This window comes from Protopterus annectens, chromosome 6.part0 (assembly GCF_019279795.1).
Source record: "Protopterus annectens isolate FY-2018-M chromosome 6.part0, PAN1.0, whole genome shotgun sequence".
NCBI classification, from domain to species: domain Eukaryota; kingdom Metazoa; phylum Chordata; order Ceratodontiformes; family Protopteridae; genus Protopterus; species Protopterus annectens.
Window position 1 is genome coordinate 1,792,403,000 of NC_056737.1, and position 27,789 is coordinate 1,792,430,788.

Consider the following 27,789-nt stretch of genomic DNA (forward strand, 5'->3'; position numbering starts at 1 on the left):
CTTGGTGACTGTTTCAAAGAAATCAACCAGGTTTAAGAGGCAGGATCTGCCCTTAACAAAGCCGACCTGGGTAGGATCCAGTGTCTGTAGGTCCCCAATATCTTTATTTATGAGGTCCATGATGATCCTTTCCATAGCTTTGCAGACCAAGCTAGTCAGGCTTATGGGGCAATAGTTTCCAGGATCTATTGAGGCACCACCTTTATGGAGAGGGACCACTGTTGCTGTACATCACTCTTTGGGCACATATCCTGTAGTAAGGCTGAGATTGAACAGTAGTTTTATGTTTGGGTTTAGCTCTTCTTGGAGTTCTTGTAGGATGCAGCCTGGGACACCGTGTCGTCCCATTGATGCTGTGTTTTTTGCTTTGGAGAGGGCGGCTCTTACCTGGGCATCTGAGATGTCATGGGGGAAGCACTCTGCTGGGATAGATATTTGCCCTTTTGGTGGGGGGGGGGGGGAGTTTGCACTGAACCTGTCAGCTAGGATGTTGGCAATGTCTGTGGGTTCAGTGTATTTTTTGTCATTTTGGACTAATTCTGAGCATATCTGGGAATTACCACCCAGGTTTCTAACATAACTAAAGAAAGCCTTGTGATTATCCTTAGTGTCCTGTGCAATTTTTCTCTCGAAGCTGGCCTTAGACAATTTTATGAGTGCCCGTAGTTTTTTGCTAATACTGATCAGTGATGCCTTCCCTTTTTGGGATTTTGCTCTATCATTTAGTAGCTTCCGCCTTCTATTGTATAGTTTGTTTATGGCTGGGGTCCACCAGACAGGACGTCTGCCTTTGGAGGATTGGTTCTTGGTTTTATTTGGGATCGCATGATCCATGCATTCCTGAAGGTGTTCATAGAATGCGTTTATAAAGGATTCTGCAGTCTGGGCCGTATTTTCCACAGGCCCCGGGGCTTTGAAGGATTCCACCTCAGTTTTGAGGAGTGTGAAGTTTGCTTTAGAGAAGTTTTTCACTGTGGTTTTCTGGGCAGGGGGTGGGGTCGGGTTGTGAATATCCAGTGAGATTAGTTTATGGTCTGATCTTACCAGTGAGGGATACACTTCTGGTCTGGAGCATAGAGTCCCCATGTTGGTGATGATCAGGTCCAGTATGTTTTCCCCTCTTGTGGGAGTGGTAACAAGTTGTTCCATAGCATTTGAGTTTATAAATTCTAGGAACCTTTGGGCTAGGGTGTTGGAGCTAGAGTAATGCTCCCAGTCTATGTTTGGGTAGTTGAAGTCGCCCAATATAATGGTGTTTGGAGAGACCTTCATATCTTCCAGTGTTCTCAGAAAGGCCGAGTGGGGTTCCTGGGTTTGGGAGGGTGGTCTGTAGCAGGCTATAAACTGGAAGGCAGTTTTACCCACTGTTAGTTGCACATGGATAGTCTCTGATGCTTCGTGCTTTGCCACCAACCTGGAGGTGTGGGTATCTTTGATGAATATCGATACTCCCCCTCCTTTTGTGGTTCGGTCCAAGTTTTGGGGCCGAAAAGCATGGTATGAGGTATAACCTGGTAGTGCTGGGGTGCTCTCGGGAGCCCTGAACCAGGTTTGTGTTACTGCACAGATATCGATGTTCTCCATGCTAAGGAGAGTTTTGAGTGCGTGCATCTTGAGGTTTAGACTTCTGGCATTGAGTAGCATTACTCTTAGTTTCTTATCCCTTGTGATAACTATGGAGGTGGGTTTGTCTTTTGAGTCTTGCCTAAAAAAGGCACTATGGGGGTAGCAAGAGCCTTTGCCAATATCCGAAAGCCCAGGGGTGACAGGTGCAAGCTGTCCCTAGCGAAGCATCGTGGCTTGTCGAGCATATCATCCCAAGCTGACAGGCATTGTATCCCCTTTGAATGACACCAGTACTTAAGCCAGTTGTTGAAATTGATCATCTTGTCTTCATATTGTGGCATCATTCTTGGTGAGGGTAAGATGCTACTCAAAGGTCAGGGTCATACCGGCCTGGGCTACATGCTCAGAGAGCTCCTTTATGTCTCTTTTCATGTAGTCCAGAGAGGTATGTCTCAGGTCATTCACACTAGCATGGACAATGACTGAGTCATATTTGTACTTGCCTTGGAGTGACCTGAGTGCTTGTGTTATGTGGCGGCTCCTAGCGCCCGACAGGCTGCTCACCGTGACCCTCTCCTTGTTCAGCCTGGTGAGCGGGACGTCAGTGTGCCTGACGATAGAGTCACCTATTACAAGTGTATCAGGTGTGTTGTTTAGTCTTAAGGGCTGTGACTGTTCGGCACACTGGCTTTGTGAGATATGTGTTGCACATGTTTTGTTTTGGGGTAGCGGTTGCTTGGGTGTCTGCTTTGGAGGTCTCTGCTGCTTAGGCAGATCTTTATTTAGAGCCTCCGAGTATGTTTTTGTGTGATTATGTGTTTGGTTTGCTGTCGTGGTAGGTCTATGTGAGACTGGAATTGTAGTGAGTGTGGTTTCCTTCTCCTCCTGACTGGTTATGCCAGTACTGAGTTGAGAGAGCTTAGCCTCCAGTTTGGCTATATGGTTGCATCTCTCACATGTGTTGGAATTTGATGGGAGGAGGAGAGGGTTGTCTATGTACATGAGGCAGTTGTGACATTGCCTCAAGATTCCCAGATTCACCAGCTGGACCAGAGAGGAGATTGACAACTGACCTTTGGACATGCTAGAATAATATTGGGAATTCCTTAATAATTGAAAACAAGGGCCAGTGGGGAGTGAGGGTGTAGTGCTTTTAAGTTTTAGTGCTGACTTATATAATTGCTTTAGCGTGCAAGTGCCAGGTAACTTAAGTGCAATGTGTTACAGGTAACTTAAATGCAAAAATGACAAACAGTAACTTTCCTTCAAGTGAAACAAGGAAATAAGTACAGTAAGCAATGCAGATATCACTAGTGATCCACAGAAGCGCTGAGAAGCCGCTTATTAGGTGGAATTAGCGTTCCAGGGAAATAAGCAAACAAACAACAAGCATATAAACAAAGCTAGATTCAGCAGGCCTGGATCTAGTCTATGCTACAGCAAACAAGGTGTACCAATTTCAGTAAGATACAGTTCAAATATTCAGGCACTATAAACCTTTAACCAGAAATTCCCAGCTCAGAAGGGCAGAGTCCAGCCTCTTCTCCCACAAGAGTGCAGACCACGAACCTTCTTAATGTAAAATAACTGGCCTTAAGCCCAAGTGCCTAAACCAGAACTAATACACTTTAAGAATAACAGACACTGGGCTCTCAATCAGCAGTTCCCAACTTAGAAGGATGAAAGCTACCTGTCCTGCCACCACAGTGCATGACACAAACCTTCCTAATGTAAAACAACTGGTCTGAAGCCCAAGTGCTTAATCCAAAAGACTTAGAATGATAGCTACACTTAATCAAGTTACTACCAAGCAGTAATAAATACAATTGAATACTTTAGAGAATGCCTGGATTAGTGCTCAAGTTATACAAACAAAGCTAGATCCAGCAGGCCCGAATCCAGTCTATGCCACAGCAAACAATGCGCACCAACTTCAGTAAGAAGCAGTTCAGATATGCATGCACTATAAGCCTTTAACCAGAAATTCCCAGCTCAGAAGGGCAGAGTCCAGCCTCTCCTCCCACAAGAGTGCAGACCACGAACCCTCTTAATGTAAAATAACTGGCCTGAAAGCCCAAGTGCTTAAACCAGTATTAATACACTTTTAGAATAACAGACACTGAGCCCTCAATCAGCAGTTCCCAACCTAGAAGGGTGTAAGCTACCTGTTCTGCCACTACAGTGCAGACCACAAACCCTCTCAGTGCAAAACAACAGGGGTATGTATACTTATTATATCCACTGTACACTACCCCTAATCGTAAAACTGACAGTTTCTGTAATAAATTTACACTGGGAACAATGGCCACATTTGTAAGTACCCCTCCTGCCAGAACACCTTACAGGAAATCTGTTTTCTCTTAGCTGTTTTAAGGGCCTATCTTTCCTATATATAATGGCAGACTTAGATCCAAACTTCTCCAGCATAATGGGGTCAGATATAAATAATGGCCAATTCTTATTTAGCACAGTAGCTATTGTTGGACTATCCAGATTGTAAGTAGTAATAAAAAATGTTTCTTCATTTGGTTTTCTTTCGTGTTACATTCAAGCGAGTGACTTAATCTTTGTTGGTGGTCAGTTCCAAGTAGGATGGGGTTATATATACTCAAATTCCTTTGAGCTATTACCTCTGATTTTATTTCTTGTAAAATACCTAATGGATAACCTCTATTTAAAAACATTTCCATTAGTTTATCAGATTCAGATTAAAAGGTATCAGTATCTGAAAATCATTTGAGCAAGCCTAACCAGTTGGCCCTTTACCACAGATTTTTTTGGTGTTGTGGGTGACTACTTGAGTAATGCAAATAATTGTTTGAAAAAGTGGGCTGAACTAGTGGCTTCCCCTGTTACTAGTGGACTATGTTGGGGCAGTTTAGGCTTCCCACCATGGGTTCCCTTATATCCATGTGCAGCACTGTGTATCCCTTTTCTGCCAACCAGATTCTCATGTCCTCACACAAAGTGCTAGGGGCTTGTTCCCTCACCATAAAGGTCTGCCAGACCTTCAAAAGTGGTGACCTGACACCCACTTATGAAAACAAGTGCTTAAATCAGCAATATAATCACACACACTTTCATCTGCCTTGCATCTTTGCTCACAAAACTTTTTTCTGTAAGCTTTAGGTATTGACTTAAAGCATTCAAGTAAACATTTCTTGACATTATCCTAGTTTAAACAATCAATATCAGACAATTTAGAAACAGTAGTTACGGCTTTACCATGGAGTAAGTGGGTCAGGAACTGTATCCACTGCCCTTGGTCAACATTATACTGTTTACATAATTTTTCAAATATATGAATAAAACTATCAAAATTGTCACTGTCTGTAAATTGTGGAAGAAATTTACTGACCTTTATTGGGGGTTTGGTTATTCCCTTCCCTATTACCTCCATGACTCTGGTGAATAATCAGTATCTCCCTCTCATGTTGATCCTTCTCATTTTCTTCAGCCTCCAAATGCCGCAGTCTCTCATTTTCTTTAGCCTCCCAACACCACAGTCTCAGTGCTGATTCTAGTTCCAAATGTTTGGCGTCCAGTTCTAGTTTCTTTACCTCTAGATGGATTTTTAAATTATCTGAGGAAAAGTTGAACAGTCCTATTTCTGTGGGCCACAAATTCCCATCATCAGACTGGTTATCCTCCTGGATGCTGGTCTAAGCTGTGACTAAGGCTGAAATAATTTCCTCTTTAGTCAAGTTGGCATAGACCGGTCATTTTTCTTCACACACCTTGGCCAACTGGTTTTATGTAAATTTGCATAATCCTCTGCTGACATTTTTGCCTCCTCTTCCTGACTAAACTAAATTAACAAAAAAAGTAAATATTGTGATATGAAATTCTGAATGTTGACCATGTGGCTACTGAGAGAATGCACCCCTTTACTCACAACTGCTTACAGGCTGCAGAAATTCAATATCCACACCACTGCTTTAATAATATGTGACTTCCCTAATCTGACCCAGTAATCAAAGAGCCTGAATCCTCACCACTAACACTGGAGAGGGACATTCACTTGGAATACGAATGGATGCATTTAATGTTTCCAGATGCAGACCTGTCTGCATCAAGGACAATTTCACTTAAGAGCACACAAGAAGCACACACTGTCCGGGTTTTGGATTTTTCTATCTCCCTCCAAGTTCCCAGTAAGACTGGTAAACTGTAGGGTTAGGTCCTTAGTTGAGTGTCCAAGCCAAGTTCTCAAACACCCTCTCTGTGAAACCAGTGCTTCGGGTCCCTGTCCCAAATAGTTGACACACACACACACACACACACACACACACACACACACACACTTTTTGAGATTTAACTTTCACACATACACACATACCTGTGAAACGCTGGTACATATTACCTGTTCTACCAGCTTTGCTCATACTATAAGGTAGTTTGACTGCTACCAATCAGTTACTATTAGGCTCTTAAAAGGGTACCCAATTATACTGAGTGAAGCTAATAGTAATATAAATGGTAATGTTGACCAAACAGCCAGGCTTTCAAGCATGGCCAAAGTTATCACTAAATAAATATGTGCAAATACTCTCAGAACATAAATATTTTCTAAAAAGGACCATCCACAATAAAAACTTTAAATATATTTAATGATAAATAATAAAAGGATATGAAAGTACTAGATATCTATTTACAGTAAACACGAGAGTTTTAGACACAGGAAGCATTAAAAATAACACTGATGGAAAGTTTCACACAGTTACAGAAGCAAAAGTATTTAGCTAGTGTCACTATCTATTCCTGATTGACTAACAGAATTACTGTTCCTACTTATTGAATAGAGCAAGGCAAGATGGGTGAGTGGTCCTTGTTGTCAGATCCAAGCAATACAGAATGCTGATAAGGCTTTGGTCTCCTCTAATATTAAAGCATTTATGTACATTACATACATCTGTTCATCTGACTCTGTTTCCCATATTATCACCAACTCTACTAGCTCCCAGAATTTTAGCACCTACATGTCAGTAGTATACACACAAGAGCATTGCTCAGATGTAGTTCAACTGCTGGAAGTCATAAAACCACTCCACTCTTCCAAAAGGAGTTACAACCTATTCTCTTGCACAGACATTGCATCTCTGGATGCATTCAAAAGTGTGGGATAACATAATTATGGCTTAACCCATAAGGTAATTTAATTTCAAGAACATTTTGCAAAGTCATGTGGATTAATATTAACCTCTTCACTTCTAATGTATGCTGTTACAATATATGCATTTAAACAGTTACAATAATGTAGGTATATCTATTTTCCTTCCAGCAGGGACACTGTTGATGCATTTTAACACAAGCAAATGTCACAAATACATTTTCAGCAGAAGCATCTCTACAAGTCATTTTGATATACAAATGACATGTAATTATTTACAAAATTCCAGTACATGTTAATAAATGAATAAAAGATAAATGTGTGACACCTGGGAGCTGTGCTGTTAGGTCATGCAGTATGATTTTACCTGCATATGCCCTGGGTGCTTCTACTTTTCTTTATGTGAGTTTCCTCTGCTACGCTATTAGTGTTTAAACACAATGCCTGTGTTATGAGGAAAGTACTTCTTTTTTTGCCTCTACTAAAACTAGAATATTTTGATCCTGGGTCTTTTAAGAGAGTTTCTGACTCAGTGATTGTTCCTAAATAAATGTTCTGTGTTTTAATACACTTTCTGGACTTTGGTGTGGAACCAACTGAGCCGTAGTTTTTGAGTAAGTCATGAAGAGGGGGTACAGAAAAGATTCCATAAACCTAACTGTATTGTTGCAGGGAAATTTATCTGATGTACCCTGATGTTGACACACAAGGTTGCTTAAACCTGCTTCCTTCAAAGGGTTTGCACTTTTTCTATCTGTTTTATCTGTTTCATGTGTGTTTTATCTTGGAAGCTTTAGAAATCTATATAAAAAATCACTGTCCTTACATTGTGTTCCATTTACCTTGGTAAGCTTAAAAACATATGTACTGCCACTCAGATCTCAACCTTGACAGCCCCACCCTGCTCTGGTTTAAAGGATATCTAGACAACCACCAACAATCTGTTAAATGCCTCATCTCCGTATTCCGCCCACTCCTGGTCATGGTCGGTGTACCCCAAGGCTCCATCCTTGCCCCCCTCCTGTTTAACATCTTTAGAAATCAAATCCACTTCACAAATACAAAAGTCAAGATAGTCCAATATGGTGATGATACAACTCTGATCTGCTTCACATCCAGCATTCAACTCCTCCAACACAAAACCCAACAATCCTTCACTGAAATAGAAAATTGGCTAAACAACTCCCAATTAATATTAAACCCAGAGAAAACTCAACTTATGTTGTTCCACCATACAAAAACCTAGGATACTACCTTCTCCATATCCTCAGCCAACAAGACCCTTATTATCCCAATCCCAGAAGCCAAGTTACTAGGATTTATCATTGACCAACAACTAAAATACAGCAAATATATATCCCTTACTGTCTCCAAAGTACATAAGAAACTAGGGACCCCCTATTGTTGCAAACAGTACCTAACTTCTGAAGCTAAAGTTGCTATAGCCAGAACCAATCTGCTATCAACACTACTGAATGCATGCCCAGTACTAACAAACCTAATTAAAATCAACCTTAATAAACTCTCACCATGCTATAACAAAATCACCAGATTCACTACCAATGCCAGATCACGGTCCCACCACTGGCAATCCCTACATATACTCCACTGGTTAGAATTCCCAAACCAACTACGATATCACCAATGTAACCTGGTACACCAGATATTATATTACCCTGAAAAAAAAACTGTCCTGACAGGCCTTCTAAATTTCTACAATTCAAACAGGCAGTTATATTCCAGTAACAAAGCTCTGGCAGAAAATATCCACTGTAAAAACAGTTCTGGGGTATCTCTCTTCAGTCACAAAGTTGCAAAAATATGGAATACCCTGCCTCCTGACCTCAGGCTACAAAAATGTACATCCACCTTCAAAACCCACCTAAAATCCCATCTACATACCATCCAGTTATGTAACAGCAATGGACCACCCTGAACTTCCACCCTGCTGAATGAAGCTACCTTTTATGCTTTAGTCAACACATAATAGTGTATTACATGCCTTCTCTTTTCTCCTTGTACTTACTGTAAATATTGTTTTCTGTACACCTACACTATACCAAAGCTCTGTAATGTCAAAAAATTGCAGTGTAAGGTCACACAACTATACTTTATCTCTCTATTATTAGCTTGTTAACTTTTCTATATGTGTATCCTAAACGTTGTCATCTTCAGTGTCATGTATTTTTATTTTACATTGTTTATACTCTGTAACTGTTTGGAACTTTTCTCCCCAGGACTCTGCTGAAAATGGATACTAACTGTCCAGCTGGATCATCCTAGTAAACAAATAAATAAATAAATTACTGCAGAGTTCTATAATCAGAGCCAAACTTTTTGGCTTACTTCTTCTCAAATAAAATTCTGAACTACTCAGAATGTGCTTCTACCCACTGTCTTAGAGTAACATTTTTACTTAATAGATTTTATAATGAATGCTCTGTTACTATAATATTAACACTGTGAAACCTTTTCAGATGCCTCCATTCCAACTACCAAAATAACTGCAAAAAACAAACTTAATACATTAAATAAAAAAATATCCATAGGAAAACAAGTTTGGAAAATCAAGAAGCACAACACAAATAGCAGAAAATCTTAGTTAAATGCTTTCATGTGATTAAATTCCAGTCCTCCACAAGGATTGAATGAGTCATTATATGTTAAGCATTTAAGGCTGAATGAATGTTAGTCTGTGATTGATTGTCATATAGTGTTTAATATGTTGGAAGGAAGAGTTTTTGTTTTGGAGAAATCTGAGAGAATAAAGATGAAAGTGCTTAACTAAGATTTACCTGCTGTTCATGTGATGTTTCATGGTTTTCCAAATACATTTTCCTGGGGACTTGTATCATATCACATGACAGGTTACCTCATTGTTATATACTTATTTTATTGTACTGTACTGAAACTTCATTGTCTTCAGAGAATAAGTTTTGCAGAAAAATTTGCTTGTATCTATAGTCATTAGCCTTAGGTATAGGCCAACTAGGTAGCCGCCTAGCGCGCCGCTGTAGCAGGGGCACTTTTCCAGTATTTATTTGGTGTAGGTAGACCAGGATGGGGGCACCTGGGTGGTGTGGGGGTGCCATGGAGCCCTTTTGCCTGGGGCACCAGCTGACCTAAGGCCGCTGCTTCATTTTCCTGTACTGTTTGGACAAATGGATGTTAATTTTTATCAGACCTGAATAGCAAACCTGAGTACTAGAGAAGATGGCTACTTTGCAATTTCCTACTCAAGTTTATAATCTTTGCCAGTAATTTGGTGTCACTGTAGTCATTAGCAGCTTTATGATTCTGAAGCCTTTATGCATGGCCGTCTGTTCAGAATTCATTTACATGTAAGTCTACACACTTGATGAATTATGAATTGTACAGATGTGTGCAACGACTAAGTTAAGATACAGAGAACAATTGCATAAGTATAAATCTGAGTTGATCTGCTTCTACTTTCCTTTAGAAGTCTGTTTGTGTCAATGTGTTTTTGCGGGTGCTCTTTACACAGTAACTTGATATTTTAATCTTGCTTCCCTGTTAACCTATATAGCATGTCACTGGAAACAATGTATTTTGATACCTTTAGCAGTTATGACACTTTAGGAATCTTAAATAGTCAGTATGATACTCATTAAAATGATGTCTTTAATAATTTTTAGTAGTTTCATTTGAAATTTTACAAAGCAACTGCAATTGATAGAACACCAACATTGATAACAGATGGCTGTGTGCTCCCAAGGCAATGATGATAATTTTCTTTTCAGGTAGATATTCGGCTTCTGTTTGCCCTTTGAAGATAAATATCAACAAACGTTCCTGTTGCACATATTTCTCGACAGTGCCATTCCCTTCCCAAGCTAATTGCTGTTTATAATTCCGTTTTTTATTCTGTTGAGCTCAGCTTCCCACAAAGTTGAACTTTAATGTATTCTAAGCACATACAGTATTAAAACATGCTGACATTTCTTTAAGCACTTTCACTTTGCACTGGCTGTTGGCCAACTTGACTCCTTTATAAGACTGTAACATTTGTTATCCAGCTCTGGATAGTATGAAGCATCCTGTCATGGTAACTGTAACAAGTGACATTTTAATTTAGAATAATGCATAGCTTTGCTTATTTCAGAGCACTTAAGTATTTAGTAATGTCCTTGCTTATAGCTGAAGGCAACATTGGTATATAGACTGAAAATCCCACATACCTTAAGTTTATAGTATGTAAGTTTTTAATGTAATTGTAGCAGTAATGCACTAACTAGTGTTAGTGTTATTCAGTGAGAGTTTTACATTGTGTTTTAACTGCATATCAGAATGTGCTTTTCCATGCATTGTTTCTCTGCAGTACAGTTTAACACATTAACCTTCTCATGTTCTGCTGTCCTTTCGGTAACTTCTTTTTGTTTTCCTTGTTGTTTGCACAGAACCTTGCCTAGTTGCATTACTGTATCACTGCTAGATTCCTATCTCTTAATTTAGCAATATAATGTGTTTAATGCTGGTGTAACATGATGTTTTGTGTTTTTTGGCTTTTCCCGGTTAGGGGTTGCCACAGTGGAACTCCAGTCCGCTAATGATTGGCAGTAGATTTTTTTTACATGCTGGCTTGCCAGGCCTAACGCACAACCTTCAACAAAGGAATGCCCATTCACGCATGTCGCCACACAGAAGATGCTCTAACTGAGAATCGAACGGGCAACGTCTAACTGTGAGGTGACAATGCTACCGCAGCACCACCACCGCAGTATAAATTATTAAATTTCAACCAGTGTATGAATACTTAAACTACCTAGATATGAGGTGATAGCAGAACACATGTTCTGGACTATATTATAGACAACCTAGAAATAGTCAATCTCCAGGATTAAATAACAACTTCTTCCTCCTAATTTTAGTTTTCCTTCTTATATTCTTTCAGCTTTAAATATTGACAGGGATTCATAAAGGTTACCACAGAGTGTAGACTGTATGTATACTTAATGTGACTAGAAAGCACAAAAAATGTGGTAAGGATGTTCTTGAATAAATATTGTGCACACTTAGTGTAGGCTTTATTGAATCTAGCCCAGTAATTATACCGATATCTGACTGATATACTCACTCAGGGTTCTTCTGTCACATTACCAGCCTATTAGCCCACTGTGCGGGTGTGTGTGCATGCACACATGCATACTCATTTGTGTAGGATTTCTTTTAACTGTATTTTTGCTTTTGTTAATTTGTGAACTTCCTGCGGTGTCTGTAGTGGCAGCCATATTTGCACTGTTGGAAGGGTTTAGGTCACTTTGTAGTGGTTTCATTCTTTTTGGCTGTTGCAGACTTTTGGCTGCAGGGAAGAACTTTATTTCTTACTGGACATGAGCACTTTTCAGCCAGTTAGATAGCAGGATTCATTTGGGGGAAAAAAACTCCCTTTAGCTTCTCAAATACTCCCTGCTTGCTTTGAGTCTGTTTCACTTGGTTCATTTCTGAAATGGAAGTGATCCAAGTTGTTTAACCTGCTCAATGGTTTAATATGTAAATAAATTCATAGACATTCATTCCTGTGTGCGTGCGTGTGTGTGTGTGTGTGTGTGTGTGTGTGTGTGTGTGTGTGTGTGTGTGTGTGTGTGTGTGTGTGTGCGTGTGTGTATGCACATACATGTATGCATTTGTTCAAGCATGACCTCCATCAGATGGCACAGAAATCTTGAATGTGTGTGACAATAGCAGTGATCATAAATGTGAAAAAATGAAACCATAGCAATAATCGTAAATATTTTGACACACTCTTAGAATTAAACTTGTAACACAAGGGAACTAATCATTGATAGTAATCATCAGTCATGAACATGTAATAGAGTAAGATAAAGACCAATTAACAGTTGCAAGCAAATAATACAGAGGGATATAGAAAAAATGAGGCGGGCTTGCAGATAATTTTAGTCACTATCGGAAGGCTATGGAATGTTTAGGACAGTTGCCAAGATGTATTATAGGACCTATAAAATAATAGCTGTCATGGTCAGTTGTAAGAACTGAATAATTAGTAACTTAAGTATGTGGTCTTTGGTATGAGAAAGTTCATTAGCCATGATCATTAAACAATGGCATTCTGAATTCTTCTTTGCTTGTTTTTTAACTGATTTTCTTGTTCCCACTGTCAGAACATATCCAAATACATTGCTATAACACATACAAAAGATGTCTTGCAGTTAGAGGATTAAGGCTCTGAGCTGTTAGTGAGCTGTTTCCTGTAGCCCATCGTACAGGATTTGATTCATTCCACTTCCATTTGCCTTCTTTGTGTCCTTGAGCAAGTCACTTAATTAAAAGTGCACCTGGGCTGCACCTGAAAAAAGACATTTATGTTCAGTAAGCTTAACCTGGTTAATAAACATGGAAAAAATTGTAATCACACCACACAGTTATCCCTGCCCATCTGCAAGAGTAAAGAAATTAGTTATTTAGTATTTGAATGCCTTTAATGAATAGTAATTTCAAACCAGGTGAAGTATAGGTAAAAGGCAGCACTTGCAAAAATACTTAAACTTAACATTTGAAATCTCATTGTAGAAATGTCTACCAGTACCAATACATTAAATGTCCTTCAGATCTTGCAGGCAAGTAGATGGCCATTTAGTTCTGTAAGTTAGCATTGTTGCTTTGTGAGCTGTTACCCAGTGCATTACTTCTGGGCAAGTTTTCGCATTTCATTTATTACCTTGCTGTTCTATTAAGTACAGGGTGTAGTCAGATATACTACAGCAATCAAGCCAGGAAAACACTGTGATAATGGACTTTCTTGGCCAGCCAAATGATTAGCATATGAAATTATAAGAGGGTGGCCTCACAAGCAGCAAAATGTCAGAGTTGTATTTTATTTTGGCATAACTGTTTATCTTAAAGTTGTATATCTGCTTCATGCAGGAACAAGTGCAGGATTTTTTTTTTGGGGGGGGGTATTCTAAACGTTAGCAGAAGTGTCTGTTTTTAGCCCAACATCTGGATGTTCTGTGGTGCATTTTATGACATCTTGAAAAGAAAATTATTTATTAGGTATTCTTTTTTACTGCTAACCATAACACTGGTGCATTTCCTAAAGTATCTACTAAATTGCATGACGTTTTGTATTCAATTCCTGGAAGGGGGAGGAAAAAATTATCCAAAAAAAGTAGGCCTGTCAACTTGCTATTACAAAAGAACACAGATAATACACTTTGATGGTGCCATAATTAGATCGTAAAAAGGATGTATATTTTCATCAATTTAGGATCTCGCGACATAATTTATTTCTTATTATACAGGTGCTCCCTTATGAAACTCTGTCCAATTACAGATTTTTTTTTCTGTTATTACTGCACATGCTATGATGTGACAAGTATTATCTTATACAGAAACAACATGTAAATTAATGTTTTTCACTATGCTTAAAACAAGAGTGCACTTTTTTGTCTGTTCTCTGCTGACCATAAGCTGAACTCAGAAGTCAGCCTATCTCCCCATTCATTCCCCTTTGTCTACAAGGGGTGAGGGTTGTGATATCAGTCTTTACTTTTGGATTATGTCTGGGGAGGAACTGTCACACGTTGGACAGGTAGTATTTTCTTCTTAATGCCATAAACCCTGTGCCCTGGTTCCAGTTTTGCTCCATGTGGCCTTACTTTGGAGCATTGTGATACAAACATCCTCACCTATATGGTGCCAGGCCTGTATGAGGATGTTGCACTCTGAGTCTTGCAGCAAGAAACTAAAATTCTGTGCTCACCTGCACAGTGATGCATCATCTCTGTGATTCTGTGCCCACCTGCACAGTGATGCATCATATCTGTGTTCCCATTCCAGTATGGACTGGTGTGCTCTTTCCATAATCGCTGATATCACTACCAGAGATATAGTAGTCGCACTCCTCCCAGCATATTTCTCTCAGGTTCATAGGTTCATAGATCAGTACTAGGCTAACTGCCCTTGTGGGCCATTTTAAGCCTAGCCAATTACCCCACGTGAGAATCGAACCCTGCACCTTGTGTTTGTAAGGTAAACACCTTAACCATTATGCCAACCTCCCACCCCCAGCATCTTCAATTTTACTGCTGTTACTCAACCCATTCCCCCCATCAGAGCTTCATCCCTATATGCCATGGAGCCAACAAAACAGGATTGTACTTTGTAAAAGTATTGTTTTAGGAATGACACTAAAGAGAGACCAAGAGATTGAGAGAGAAAAAGAGAGAGCGAGCAACTGTGCTTATCATGCCAGTCCTTTTACTACATGTGCTTGTTTAAAATGACACTGAATTAAATAAAGCATAAGAACAATTATATTTCATTCAGTCATACCTAAATCACATTCTGAAAGCTAAAAACAGGGTCCATTCATTTCTGACCCCAGGCTTCTAATCTTATCGATCCTTTTGCTCTGTTCTAAATTTTGTTTCTCCACTGTCTCACAACCTCTCTCAGCCAGTCTTCACTCTAGTGTCATTACCCCTCTCACCACAGTGCTGTCGTAAGCAAAATGTTTTGAAGTTTGATTCCACACTCTCCAGGGCAGTGAAATAAAAAGTTTGTAAGCAGAGAAAATTGTACAGATAGAGTGTTGATGCTTTTTTGAGCAGGATGTACTGAATCTCCCTCTCGGTTCCTTGTCAGTCTTTCCTTTTGTTGACAGATTAATTGATCTTCAGCATTCCAAGCTTGTGACTTTACTGCTACATGTATCTATTCCCTATGCCTCTTATTTATGTGTGAGGGTCTTGGTCTGTTTTTGGCTAGTGAGGCACACAGCTCTCTTCTACATGTGTCTGAGTCAGTCATGACTGAGTGCAGTCTCTTACAAACCACTTCACTGATGTGGAAAATATAAGTGTTTCATTGCAGCATGTAAAAGACAAAATCTGTGAGTGTACTGCCAGTGTCTTGTCTTATATGACAAGAACACAAATCTCACACATTTATATCATGTTATCGAAAGATGAAAATAGCGAATGCTATTTCATCGAACCTAAAATATCTAAACCACATAATATCGAACATTCAGAACAGCAAATGTTTTCCTTGGGAAAAAATTTGCTATTCCGAAACACATACACACAACACAAGCGCACCTAAAAAACATCAATATACACACATACACTTATAATCCTACAACTAACCCTACACTAAACTATACATGCACTACTATCTATCCACTTACCTTAACCCAAACTCTAACCCTAAGGTCCGTCACTATCCCACATTCACCTAACCTGCACCCTAACCCTAACTCACCTAACCCATGCCCTAACCCTAATTCACCTAACCCGTGCCCTAATCCTAACAACCACACAATTGCACATTTACCTGAACCCCACCCGTAAATCTCCACCACAACACTGAAAATAGCGAAGTCACAGAACCGGCCAACCAAATTCTTTACCTAAGAAAGAATTTGGTGTTCTGCAGCTTCGCTGTTTTTAGCATTCGATTAAAACAGGTCAATATTAGAACATTCGAAGTTTTAAAACTTCGATGGTCTGATATAGACCCCATATCACAAACATGGTTTAATTGCAGTTATTTTATTTTAAACAGTGTGGGTATGAAAGGGTTGGGACTGTTTGGGTTGTATTTTACTGCAAAGATACTGGACATAGTGATGGCTAACCACTGTCTGTTCAGATCTTTTAATAGGGTCGGTGGAATTCTGTGACAGAATGCATATTTTTTGTAATATACCAAAGCTGGCCTTGTAAAACATAAATGGCAGTTTTTTCCTTGATGTTCGACTTGTGCAGAATTTACATTAAATGTGTCAAACTAGAGTTGTGCATATTATGGTGGAGGGATATACCCGACTGATTTCACCATAGATCCACTTCTGTTGCTGTTCCTCCTCTTACAAAAAAAACATGCCTGAATTTATGATGTGTGTCTTCAAGCCACCCAGTAGAGTTCTGCACAAACTTTTATTTTTTCATTCAGAATTAGAACCAATATTTTGCATTATATAAGTGTTGAAAAGGGCAAGAAGAACATAAAGTTTTAGTGAATTTGGACAAAGCAGAGATTAGGCAATTTGTGTTGAGTGACAGTCCCAGGTGGTGGAAGGGAGGATTTGTAATGCTAGCACTCCCCTTAAATCACTCACCGCCCTCCTCAAACACAGGGTCATGGAACTCTAGCGTATATCCTCCTGGACTAATTTATCAGAAACTGAATGAGTCAACAGGGTACCTTGCAGACTGCCTAATAATATTTCACTTCTCTACACCACTGATACGGTTATCTACTACTCAGCCCAGTCACACTCTACAATCCAATCCCTTCAGCAAGAAGCCAAGTACTCCTATCATCAAAAACGCCACATCACTTAAAGAATGCTCTACTTTCATGCCCTAACAGTTCAAATTTTTCACAAGATTTCTTAAACCTAAGCTTATTACCTAACATTCAGTCTCCTAGCTATGCACATGGGATTCTCCCCAAATGAGCAGTCCCTCTAATACAACTCTTGTTTGTATGTTACTTCAGTATATGAACTTCAGTGTACTTATATTTTGTAGTCTTTGCATGACAAACAGTTGTATGTAGTAGTTCTACTTATACATTTTCCTTTTGTGTCACCTGGGCTGTGTTTGTAAGTGGTCACTGCTGACCAGTGCGCTACACCAATAAACACATTCAAATAGCTGTCAGTAAAACAGTACATCAAGGATATATCAGTTTCTTGTCTTCAACTTCTGAATGTCATAAGGGCAAGTATTAACAGCAATAACACTGAAATAGAGCTTTGCCATAAATGTGATGCACATGAGAGTACCGTAGGCATTCCTAGGGTAATGTGGCCTTTACATTAAAGCAGCGTGTTCTACTGGTAACACACAGAGAGAACTTGTGAGATGAGTACAGAAGGCTGCCTTGTTCATAAGACAGTAACAGTGTATTATGGTAATTAGTTCCTAAAAGCAAATCATTGAAAACTGTTTATAAGAAATGCTAGTAGCCAGAGGACCTGCAGATATTTTGGTGCTGTAATTTATGATAATCTACAGCAGAAAAGTCGGCATTTATTTCGATGATACCAGTAGATCAGTTTCTCAGCTGTTAATAAAGAGGAAAATTTGATGAGTGTAGGTATAAGGAAATTCAGGGATTAAGTTGTTGGTTGGCAAAGTATTCTGCTCATCTCAGCAATTAGGTTTTGTCTGTTAGATAGTTTTTCAGTAGCAGAAGCACTTGTATTCATTTTGTGGTACTAGCTAGTATCTGGCTGCAGATGAGAATGTAAAGTTATAGTAGTCACTGAATAAATCAGAGAATCTAAAAGGTTTTGCTGTGTGGAGGGGGTTGTGTGCGTGTGACTGGTTCTGTGACAGCTCCTTCAACATTCCCATTCTAGGGGTATTGCGTGGTCTCTGAGGGGACATCATGTTGTGTAGTATGAGTACATGGTGGTCATTTCCCACATATACACAGAGACAAACACACTTCTTTCTTGTGATTGACTGAAATGGTGACTTGCCAACAGTTTTGTGCATTTGGAAGTTGTTTACTGCTGCAGTCATATCTAATTATTTTTGCATCACTGCTTGGCCCATACTGTCAGATGCACCTGAGAGAGAAAGCAGGTTCATCCTGAGATAATTTAACACCAAAACAAATATGGTTTCAGTGTAATGCCATTGAAGTGTCTCTTTAAATAATGGATCCTTTCAAAAGCTTTTTCAGTCTATTCATTTTAGCCAATATTTCTGTCTTCAAGAAATATGGCCATGAATCTGGGACACTATCATGCCAGCCATGATAACCTTGTAATAAGTGAAATGCAGTGTTATTTTGTTAAATGGGTCTTAGTTAGCAACCAATGAAGAAAACTATATAAAGTCAGAAGAAGATCAAAAGATGTGGAAGAAAAGAAGCTTTGCACACAGAAAATTACTTTTGGAATGTTTTATGCTATATTTTCACTGTTTCACTTTTATAACTGTAATCAAAGGGTGACAGGATTTTAATATGTTTTAAGATAATGAATATCTGTGAACAACTATGGAAATTAGGCAATTACATTTAATTGCACTCTTTGTTTTCAGACACTAGGGACACTGCATTGAAAGTCTGATGGAATATTCAGTTGTATAATATGGTTTATTCTTTTTTCAGATAAAACGTGGATGCATACACCAGATATGTTGTCAAAGCACTTTATTTCCTACAATGCAAAGGTAAGAAATAACATGTTTCTTGCTACTTTTTTTGGGTCTATTTAATGTTGAATATGTGTACTCCATTGAGTCAGATTTATTTAAAATGTAATTTGTCAGCAGCTTTACAGTTTCAGATAGTATGCAATGACCACTGGTTAGCAAATGAACCACTATCAGGTCCAAGAAATGTTTGAAAGGTATTGTAAAGGACACATGTGAGTGCTAGCAGACCTCAGTTGCACGATCTTCTGATTTTGTTGAACTGATCAACCATCCCTTCATGTAGGTTCTGCTAAAACATGCACTATGTTTTAGAGTTACTTTTAGTGGTCCACCTACATGTCTCTTGCTGGTGTTGACTAACTTAAAGTTCAGTGAACATTTTTACAGGGTTTCACTGATGCCTTACAGCATTTGTTCATAGATTCATAGGTAACTACTAGGCTTAGCTGCCCTTGCGGACCATTTTAAGCCTAGCCAATTTCCATTTCAAGTGGAATATCACATGATTCATGGGTTGCTTACACCCCTTCTAGTGTTTAAAGATTGAAGTCATGTCTCCTAGTACTTTATCTCCTTGGAATAATACTGGCAGAGGACTTCAGAAGGGGCTTGACTTCCATTTGTTTGAGCACTCCTGCCTGTCTCTGGTATTCTGTTTAACAAGCGTTACTTTCTTCCTTATATACAAGTGTCACAGCTGGGTGTATTACTATAGCTGTAGGGTGAGTTGTGTCTTACATGAAAACTGGTATCACTCTGTCTGTAGGCAATGTCCATCACTCTTCAGCTCTGTACCAGTTATTCCTTTAGTTCTCCTTCATTAAGAGATGAGACTCTTCCTGTCTGTTATGTTTCCCATGTTTTCTGCATTTTACATCAGTTTTGCATGGGGCTTTGCTGCTTTATCTATCTCAAGTGATAAACTCTTCACTGATTCTTTTGTCTGAACTACATTTCCTTACATTTCTTTGCATTTAGCACAGCAGTCATTATTATAGGCATTTTCAGCAGATTGTCAATGTCATCAGTATTCCTTCCTTCAGTTGAAAACATTTACACTGCTTCCATTATAAGGTTTGCCATAAAGAATATAACTAGCCTGACCATCAGTGTTAACTCGAGAATGAAGGGCAGAGCTAAAATTATCAGTCAATGCCCAATCGTAATATACCATTACAACAATAACAGGATAATGGGATTTGCAGTAAAATACGTTTTATGAAGAATAAGACATATCATTGCTGTTCTATCGCAATATAGAAATTTGTGCCAGTAGAAAAGATATTATTGAATACAAGCAAAATATGACAGGTAACAGAAAAGCAGAGATACCATGTGTGAAACCAACTATGATGAAAAAACAGCACAGGTGTCCATATCAGTGTTTTGTTGTATTGCTAGTCATTATGTGACCTGCTGTACTTCCCTTGTCAAACCCCTTATACAGGTGGCTGTCATTGCTCCCTTCATCATGTATGCATCTTCACTTAGAAACCCCACTATTTTTCACATTGATCTGTAGTTAGCAATTCTAGCACCCTGTGCCTTTCCCTAATCTAGTACATTTTTTAAGTTGGGGAGCAAAAAAAAAAAAAAAAAAAAAAACTTGTCTGCATTTTATCAGTTTATACCCCACTGAAGTACTTCACTCCTGACTGCAAATGTAATACTGGTATTCATGCAAGGAATGCACTAAAAACAGATTGGCATTTGCTGATCGCATACCCTAACACTTTGTAACTGGGATGGCTGCCCCCTTCACCCCACCCTAGCTATGCCTATGCTTTCATGCATTTCGGGGTCAGGTATGTCTGAAATACAGACGAAAGTATTCATTGGATTTCTCTTCTCACCCAGCTACAGTATTCATTAAGGCTTGCCTGGCAGGACTTGCTTCGGGTAGACCTGTGCTGATGCCCATCTATGAAAAGTTTGATTTCTACAGTGTCTCAAGTATCTGTATAAGGATGTTTTCCATGACTATTTCTTATGACTAATTAGAGGTTGGTTCTTTCCCATGTCACCATTTTAGGTCACTTGTGTGGATAACAATAATACTGGTCATCTTTCATTCAATGTTAATGTACACCCCATGTTTAAGAAACTCTTGAATCATCAAGTAATATAGCTATGTGGACCCTAGGGTAGGTACCGTGTAGTGTAGAAGCCTTGTTTATCTTCTGTGACTTTATTTTGCATAATAATTCCTCATTCCTTCTAACATTGATCCCATTTCTCCTAATACCCTTATACCTTTTAAAAACTCTAAAATCTTTTTGCACCCATCATCTGTGTGGAGTCTGCATTTACTCCCCACGGTCGAGTGGCCTGCGAAAGTCATGCATGAATGGGCGTGCCTTTGCTGAAGGTTGGGCATCGGGCTGGCAACTTGGCACCATAAAAATCAACTGCCAATCATTAGCGGACCGGATTTCCACTGTGGCGACCCCTGACTGGGAAAAGCCGAAAAGACAAACAAACTTGTTTTCTATGTTTAGAATGGACTCTGCATCATATTGCCTTACATAAATACTGATATACAAGTATTAATGAAAAGGGTTTACTTGATATTCCTGACCAGTGGTGATGGATGACTTCAGAATGGGTGGGACTAACTAAAATTGGGTGGAACTCTGTTACAGCCGGTCAAAGACCAATATTTATAACCAAACAACAGATGTGGTCAATCACTTTCATCCCCAGACTGCCTCAGAATGCACCCACTTATTATAGTCACTTTACTGTCTATGTACACCTCAGATGTCTGATTTCAACAAGTCAGCCTTAGGATAACTGAAGACCTAGTTAAAGGAATCCATGGAAAACCTGTTGCACAATAGTCCATGCTACACTTTCTGAGAGTCCCCCCATGTTTACTACTTTTCCTGGCACCCAAATCATCCATATAGATGACTTCATTCTTGCTTTTTCACACTTTATTTTATGTTTTAGCTTCCCTCATTCCTTTAACTTTACTACCTCTTGATTTAAAAATGTATTAGTGTCTCTTATTGCATTATTACAGAATATTCTTCACAGTTGATTTTGTCAATCTAAAAGGGAAGGTGAAGTTGGCTCACAGATTTCCACCACTGCTAATTGTAATGAAAAGTAACTCTGTGTATTGCAACATGTATGCAATCCTGTATGTTGTTTGCATGATTTCATTTTTCCCCTTTCTTGAATGTTAGTAGAATTTGCACAGACATATCCATCTCTGTTATCAGTATAATTTGAGGAAAAAGAAACTCTGTATGCTGTAGATTCCACTGTGTATGAAACCCTGTACATTGTATGCAAGTGTGTATTTTATTTTACTCCGTTTGATTTAGCAGAGATGTTGGGTATCTGTGTAAACCATATGTATCTTATGTGTATACCGTATGTATCATATGTATATATATTTGTCATTTTCCACCTTGGTCTCTGGTGAAAAGGGATTTTATTTCCCTGGCAGACCTTCCTGATAATCAAATGCTATGAATAAATTAACTGAACAAATTAAATAAATTATAGCTTGAAAAAATTGAGTAAGGAAAGTCATTCAATCTTATTTTTTTGTTGTTGTTGTTTTTTTTTTCTTTCAAGGAAAATAAGCTGTGTTTAAACTGTGCAAAACTATCAAAATATTAGCTCCCCACTAAACTTGGGATACAAGTGCATGAATATATATATATATATATATATATATATATATATATATATGTATGTGTGTGTATATATATATTTATATATATATATATATATATATATATATATATATATATATATATATATATATGTATATATTTAAATGTATGTGTGTGTATATATATATATATATATATATATATATATATATATATATATATATATATATATATATATATGGTACTTGCGTATTATTGCAACCACATTTTCTGACATGCTGGACTTTCTCTTTTAATAATCTTAAATTACTGTCTTTTTCCTTGCTGATACCTTTATTCCATACTTGTAGCACTAGATAGATAAAAAGCAACTATTCATTCTGAACTGTAATAATGTCTTTATGTAGTGATATTGGCAGAGTAATATAGCCACTAGCTAGGTCTTTTTCTGAGTGCAATCAATTTTCTATCTGTTTAAATTTAGACTGACCCAGATTGCAGTAACTTTTAGGCACTTTGTCTTCATACAGGATTTTCTTTGGTAGAAAACAAGTGTAGGATGGTTCTGCTGTCTGTCTCCTGGCTGCTCAGCTGGATTTTGGCTTTACTAAACAGCTTTATTATATGTTTCCTCACTTTTTGATGTTTAAAAACTCCTAGAATTGATGTATCTTGGGCATAATGTTCATCACGACTCACACTCTATTTAAACTTCAGTGTCAGTTTTCACAGTTTGACCTCTCCCTACAGCTCAGATATTAGAATTAATTTGTGGCTGTGTTGGATCAGTGGACAAGATTGTAACAAGATCCTTCTATGTTGCTGCACGGCTTTGCGCTGTTGTGTGCATAGAGCAGCGCTGGTTAAACAAGGTTAAACTTTTTCTGGCTCCGCCAAGTCTGCTCTTCAAATTGAAAGCTCTACTCTTATAATAATCTAGTCTAACCGCTTTATTATAAGACTAGCACTTGTTCTCAAAACCTCTCTTCTAAGTAAGCACTCGCTAACTAAAGTAAGCACTACATCCACCTACCTTCCCTGTGAGTACCCACTTCCCTTAAAGGCACAGCACTCCCTTATAATATTCTAGCATGTCGAGTGGTAGATTGCTGGCATCCTCTCCGGTTCAGCTGGTTAATCTGGGAATCTTGAGACAATGCTACAATTGTCTCATGTACACAGACAACCCTCTCCTCCTCCCAACAAACACAAATACATGTGAGAGATGCAACTATATAGCCAAACTGGAGGCTGAACTCTCTCAACTCAGGACTGGCAAGACCAGACAGGAGGAGAAGGTAACCACACACACACACCAAATGTATGACCCTGACCCTGAGCAGCATCTTGCCCACACCAAGAATGATGCCACAATACAAAGACAAGATGACCAGCTTTAATAATTGGCTCAAATACTGGTGTCATTCTAGGGGGATCCAATGTCTGTCTGCTTGGGATGACATGCTGGACAAGCCACGCTGCTTCGCAAGGGACGGCTTGCATCTGTCACCACTGCGCTTCCGGATATTGGCTAAGGCTCTTGCCTCCCCCATAGTGCCTTTTTTAGGCAAGGCTCAAAAGACAAAAAATGGAAAAAATTAAGGGTAATGCTGCTCAACGCCAGAAGTCTAAATCTCAAGATGCAGGCTCTTGAAGCACACCTCAGTATGGAGGACATTGATGTCTGTGCAGTAACTGAAACCTGGTTCAAGGCTCCTGAGAGCACCCCAGCACTACCAGGCTATACCTCGTATTATGCTTTTTGGACCCAAAACTCGGGCCAAACCAAAAAGGGAGGGAGAGTGTCCATATTCATCAAGGACACCCACACCTCCAGGTTATTGGCAACACATGAAAAATCAGAGACCATCCAGGTGCAACTAACCATAGGCAAAACTGCTATACAACTGGTAGCATGTTACAGACCATGCTCCCAATCTCAGGAACCCCACTCAGCCTTCCCAAAGACATTGGAGGATATGAATGTCTCACCAAACACCATCTTATTGGGAGACTTCAACTACCCTAACATAGACTGGGTGCATTATTCTAGCCCAAACACCCTAGCCCAAAGGTTCCTGTAATTCATAAATTCAAATGCAGTGGAACAGCTAGTCACCTCTCCCACAAGGGGAGATAATATACTAGACCTGATCATCACAAACATGGGGACAAAGTGCTCCACACCGGAAGTATACCCTTTACTAGTGAGATCTGACCACAAACTAATCACCCTGGATATACATATCCCACCTCCACCCCCAACACAAAAGACTACAGTGAAAAACTTCTCAAAAGCCGACTTTACACTTCTTAAAACTGAGATGCTATCCTTTAAGCCCACTGGGACAGTGGAAACCACATCCCACAATGCAGAATCCTTCACAAATGCTTTCTACGGACATCTCCAAGAATGCATGGATCATGCAATCCTAAATAAAACCAAGACCCTCTCCACCAAGGGCAGGCGTCCTGTCTGGTGGACCCCAGCCATAAACAAATTGTATAACAAAAGAAGGAAGTTACTGCACGACAGAGCAAAATCCCATAAAGAGAAGGCATCTCTGATCAGCACTAGTAGAAAGCTACGTTCTCTCATAAAAACATCCAAGGCCAACTTTGAGAGAAAAATCGCTATGGACTCTAAAGATAACCACAAGGTCTTCTTCAGCTATGTTAGAAACCTGGGCAGAAACCCTCAGATATGTTCAGAATTAGTTCACAATGACAAAAAATACACTGAACCCACAGATATTGCCAACATTCTGGCAGACAGGTTCAGTGCAAATTTCTCCCCTCCCTCACCCCCAAAAGAAGAAATACTTATCCCAACTGAATGTAACCTCCCTGTCATCTCAGATGTCCAGGTGAGAACCGCCCTCAGCAAAGCTAAAAACACAGCATCAATGGGACCTGACGGTATCCCGGGTTGCGTACTACGTGAACTCCAAGAGGAGCTAAACCCGCACATAAAAATGCTATTTAACCTTAGCCTTACTACAGGATATGTACCTGAAAACTGGCGTACAGCAACAGTAGTCCCACTCCACAAAGGAGGCACCTCTACTGACCCTGGTAACTACCGCCCCATAAGCTTAACCAGCCTGGTCTGCAAAGCTATGGAAAGAATCATTATGGAACTAATAAACAGAGACATTGGGGACTTACAGACACTCGATCCCACCCAGTTCGGCTTTGTAAAAGGCAGATCCTGCCTTTTAAACCTGGTTGACTTTTTTGAAACCGTCATTAGAGCCATTGACGAGGGCAAAGCAGTCCATACAGCCTACCTGGACTTGGCTAAAGCTTTCGACACAATACCCCTCTCTGGCATCATAGACAAGCTCAACAGCTTAAATGTAAATCCATATGTCACAAGATGGGTGGCAAACTGGCTAAAGGATAGAACCCATAAAGTCAAAATCACTGGAGCCATGTCAGACTCAAAGCCAGTGACAAGTGGTGTCCCACAGGGCTCTGTCCTGGGACCCCTCTTGTTCGGCATTTATTTTTCAGATGTGAAAGCAAACATGGGAGGGTTGCGGCTGACAAAGTTCGCAGATGACTGCAAACTAGGCGCCATAGTCGATACACCAGCTGACACACACATCCTACAGAAAGGCCTCACTGAAACGGACAACTGGTGCCGGAGTCATGGCCTTTATACATTTAAAATGTATAGTCATCCCCTTTGGGAAAAACAAAGTGCCCACAAATTATCACATTGGCGGTAACCCACTGAGTACGGAAAAAGTAATCTGAGACCTGGGGACCCAAGTCGATAGTGACCTCTCATTTGACACCCATGTTGCCAAAGTGGTTAGAAAGACTTTCTACCTTGCCCACCTTATCATGAAGGGATTCACATCCAGATCAAAGGAGGTCATTGTGCCCCTGTACTCCTCCCTTATCAGGCCCATGATTGAGTACAATGCCCCATTTGGTATGTACCTCACCCGGCACTTGCAACAGCTAGAGAAACCCCAAAAGTACCTCACCAAGAGGATCAAGGGTCTACAAAATATGTCATATGCTGCCAGACTAAAGAAACTCCAATTCTATTCGGTAGCATACCGCCTACTCAGAGGTGATCTGTGCCTGACGTACAAGGCCATGTCCAATCAGGAATTGATGGACATGCTCCACCTCAAAAAATCCAAATCCATCAGAACCACGAGAGCTAAAGATTTGAACCTCAGCACAAATATGAATAGGACATGCTGGAGGGACAGATTCATAACTCAGAGGCTTCCCATACTCTGGAACAGAATCCCAGTTCATGTTAGGCAGAGCCCCTCACTGACTCTCTTCAAGAGAAATCCTGATGAGTGGCTAGGAGATCGTAGGTTTAGCCCAGGGGTCATCTCTGTGTCACTACTAGACAGAGGCACAGTAAACTAATTCTATTATGTAAAGGGGTCTTCACTGTGTCACTACTAAACAGAGGCACATTATTCTAAATCTCTTCTGTACACTTTTGTACCATTACATGGGGTGGCGAAAGCCACATCACTATGGCTAGGCTTATAAATGCCCCAGGGCAGATAGCCTAGTACCAAACTATGAAACTATGAAACTATACTTGACCCTCATCAAACCCATTATATATTATAATGACAATCCAGAAAAAATCCACAGGCACCAAATAAGAGTCCCAAATGCAAAATGTAACCAAAAAAACAAGAAAAAGCAGGAACACACAAATGTTCAAAGGTTAAAAAATGGAATGTAAAAAGCAAAGCTTTTGAGTTGTCCCGGTCCACTTCAATAAACACATCACACCGAATGACATTTGACGACCTTTATTAAAACTTCCATAACATAGCTTTGTTCACTTTATTATTTACGGCTGCACATAATATCATTGATTCTAAACATAGCATAAACACTGTTAATCAGGGCAGCGTACCTACTCTGGCCCAGTAAGCAGCATCCATACCTCTGCTCACTTACTTTTAAAGTGTCATCCCATCCTTGTAATGCTAATCTGGGCAGCATACCTACTTACCCTGCTCCATAAGCATGGTCCGTACCTCTGCTCGTTTACTTTACTTATGAAGCAGCGTCCCATCTCACTTCATACACCATTCATTGAATTACCTTCCACCAAATAAGCAGCATCCTTACCTCACTTTACTTATCTATCCAGCAAGCTTCCTCCAGCTGCTCATTTTCCTTTCCTCAGATCCTTGAAATGAACATCCATACACCAGAGGGGGAACAGAAGAGGGCAAGCCTGTCCCTCTTCTTCACCAACCAGCCTAACTAGGCTGTTCCCCCTCCCTTCTACCCAAAATCATTCAACCCACTACCTCCCATAACA

The 27,789-nt window shown here is 39.6% G+C and overlaps 1 protein-coding gene across 3 annotated transcripts in view; it reads left to right on the forward strand.

The window, feature by feature from the left end:
• GULP1 (GULP PTB domain containing engulfment adaptor 1) overlaps window positions 1–27,789 on the forward strand; it is a 4,195,041-nt gene that overhangs the window by 3,033,427 nt on the left and 1,133,825 nt on the right. For all 3 annotated transcript variants that reach the window (XM_044075155.1, XM_044075158.1, XM_044075157.1), the window contains exon 11: window positions 18,791–18,852. In XM_044075155.1, the coding sequence (XP_043931090.1) occupies window positions 18,791–18,852 (62 nt within the window). The remainder of the gene's footprint in view (window positions 1–18,790; window positions 18,853–27,789) is intronic.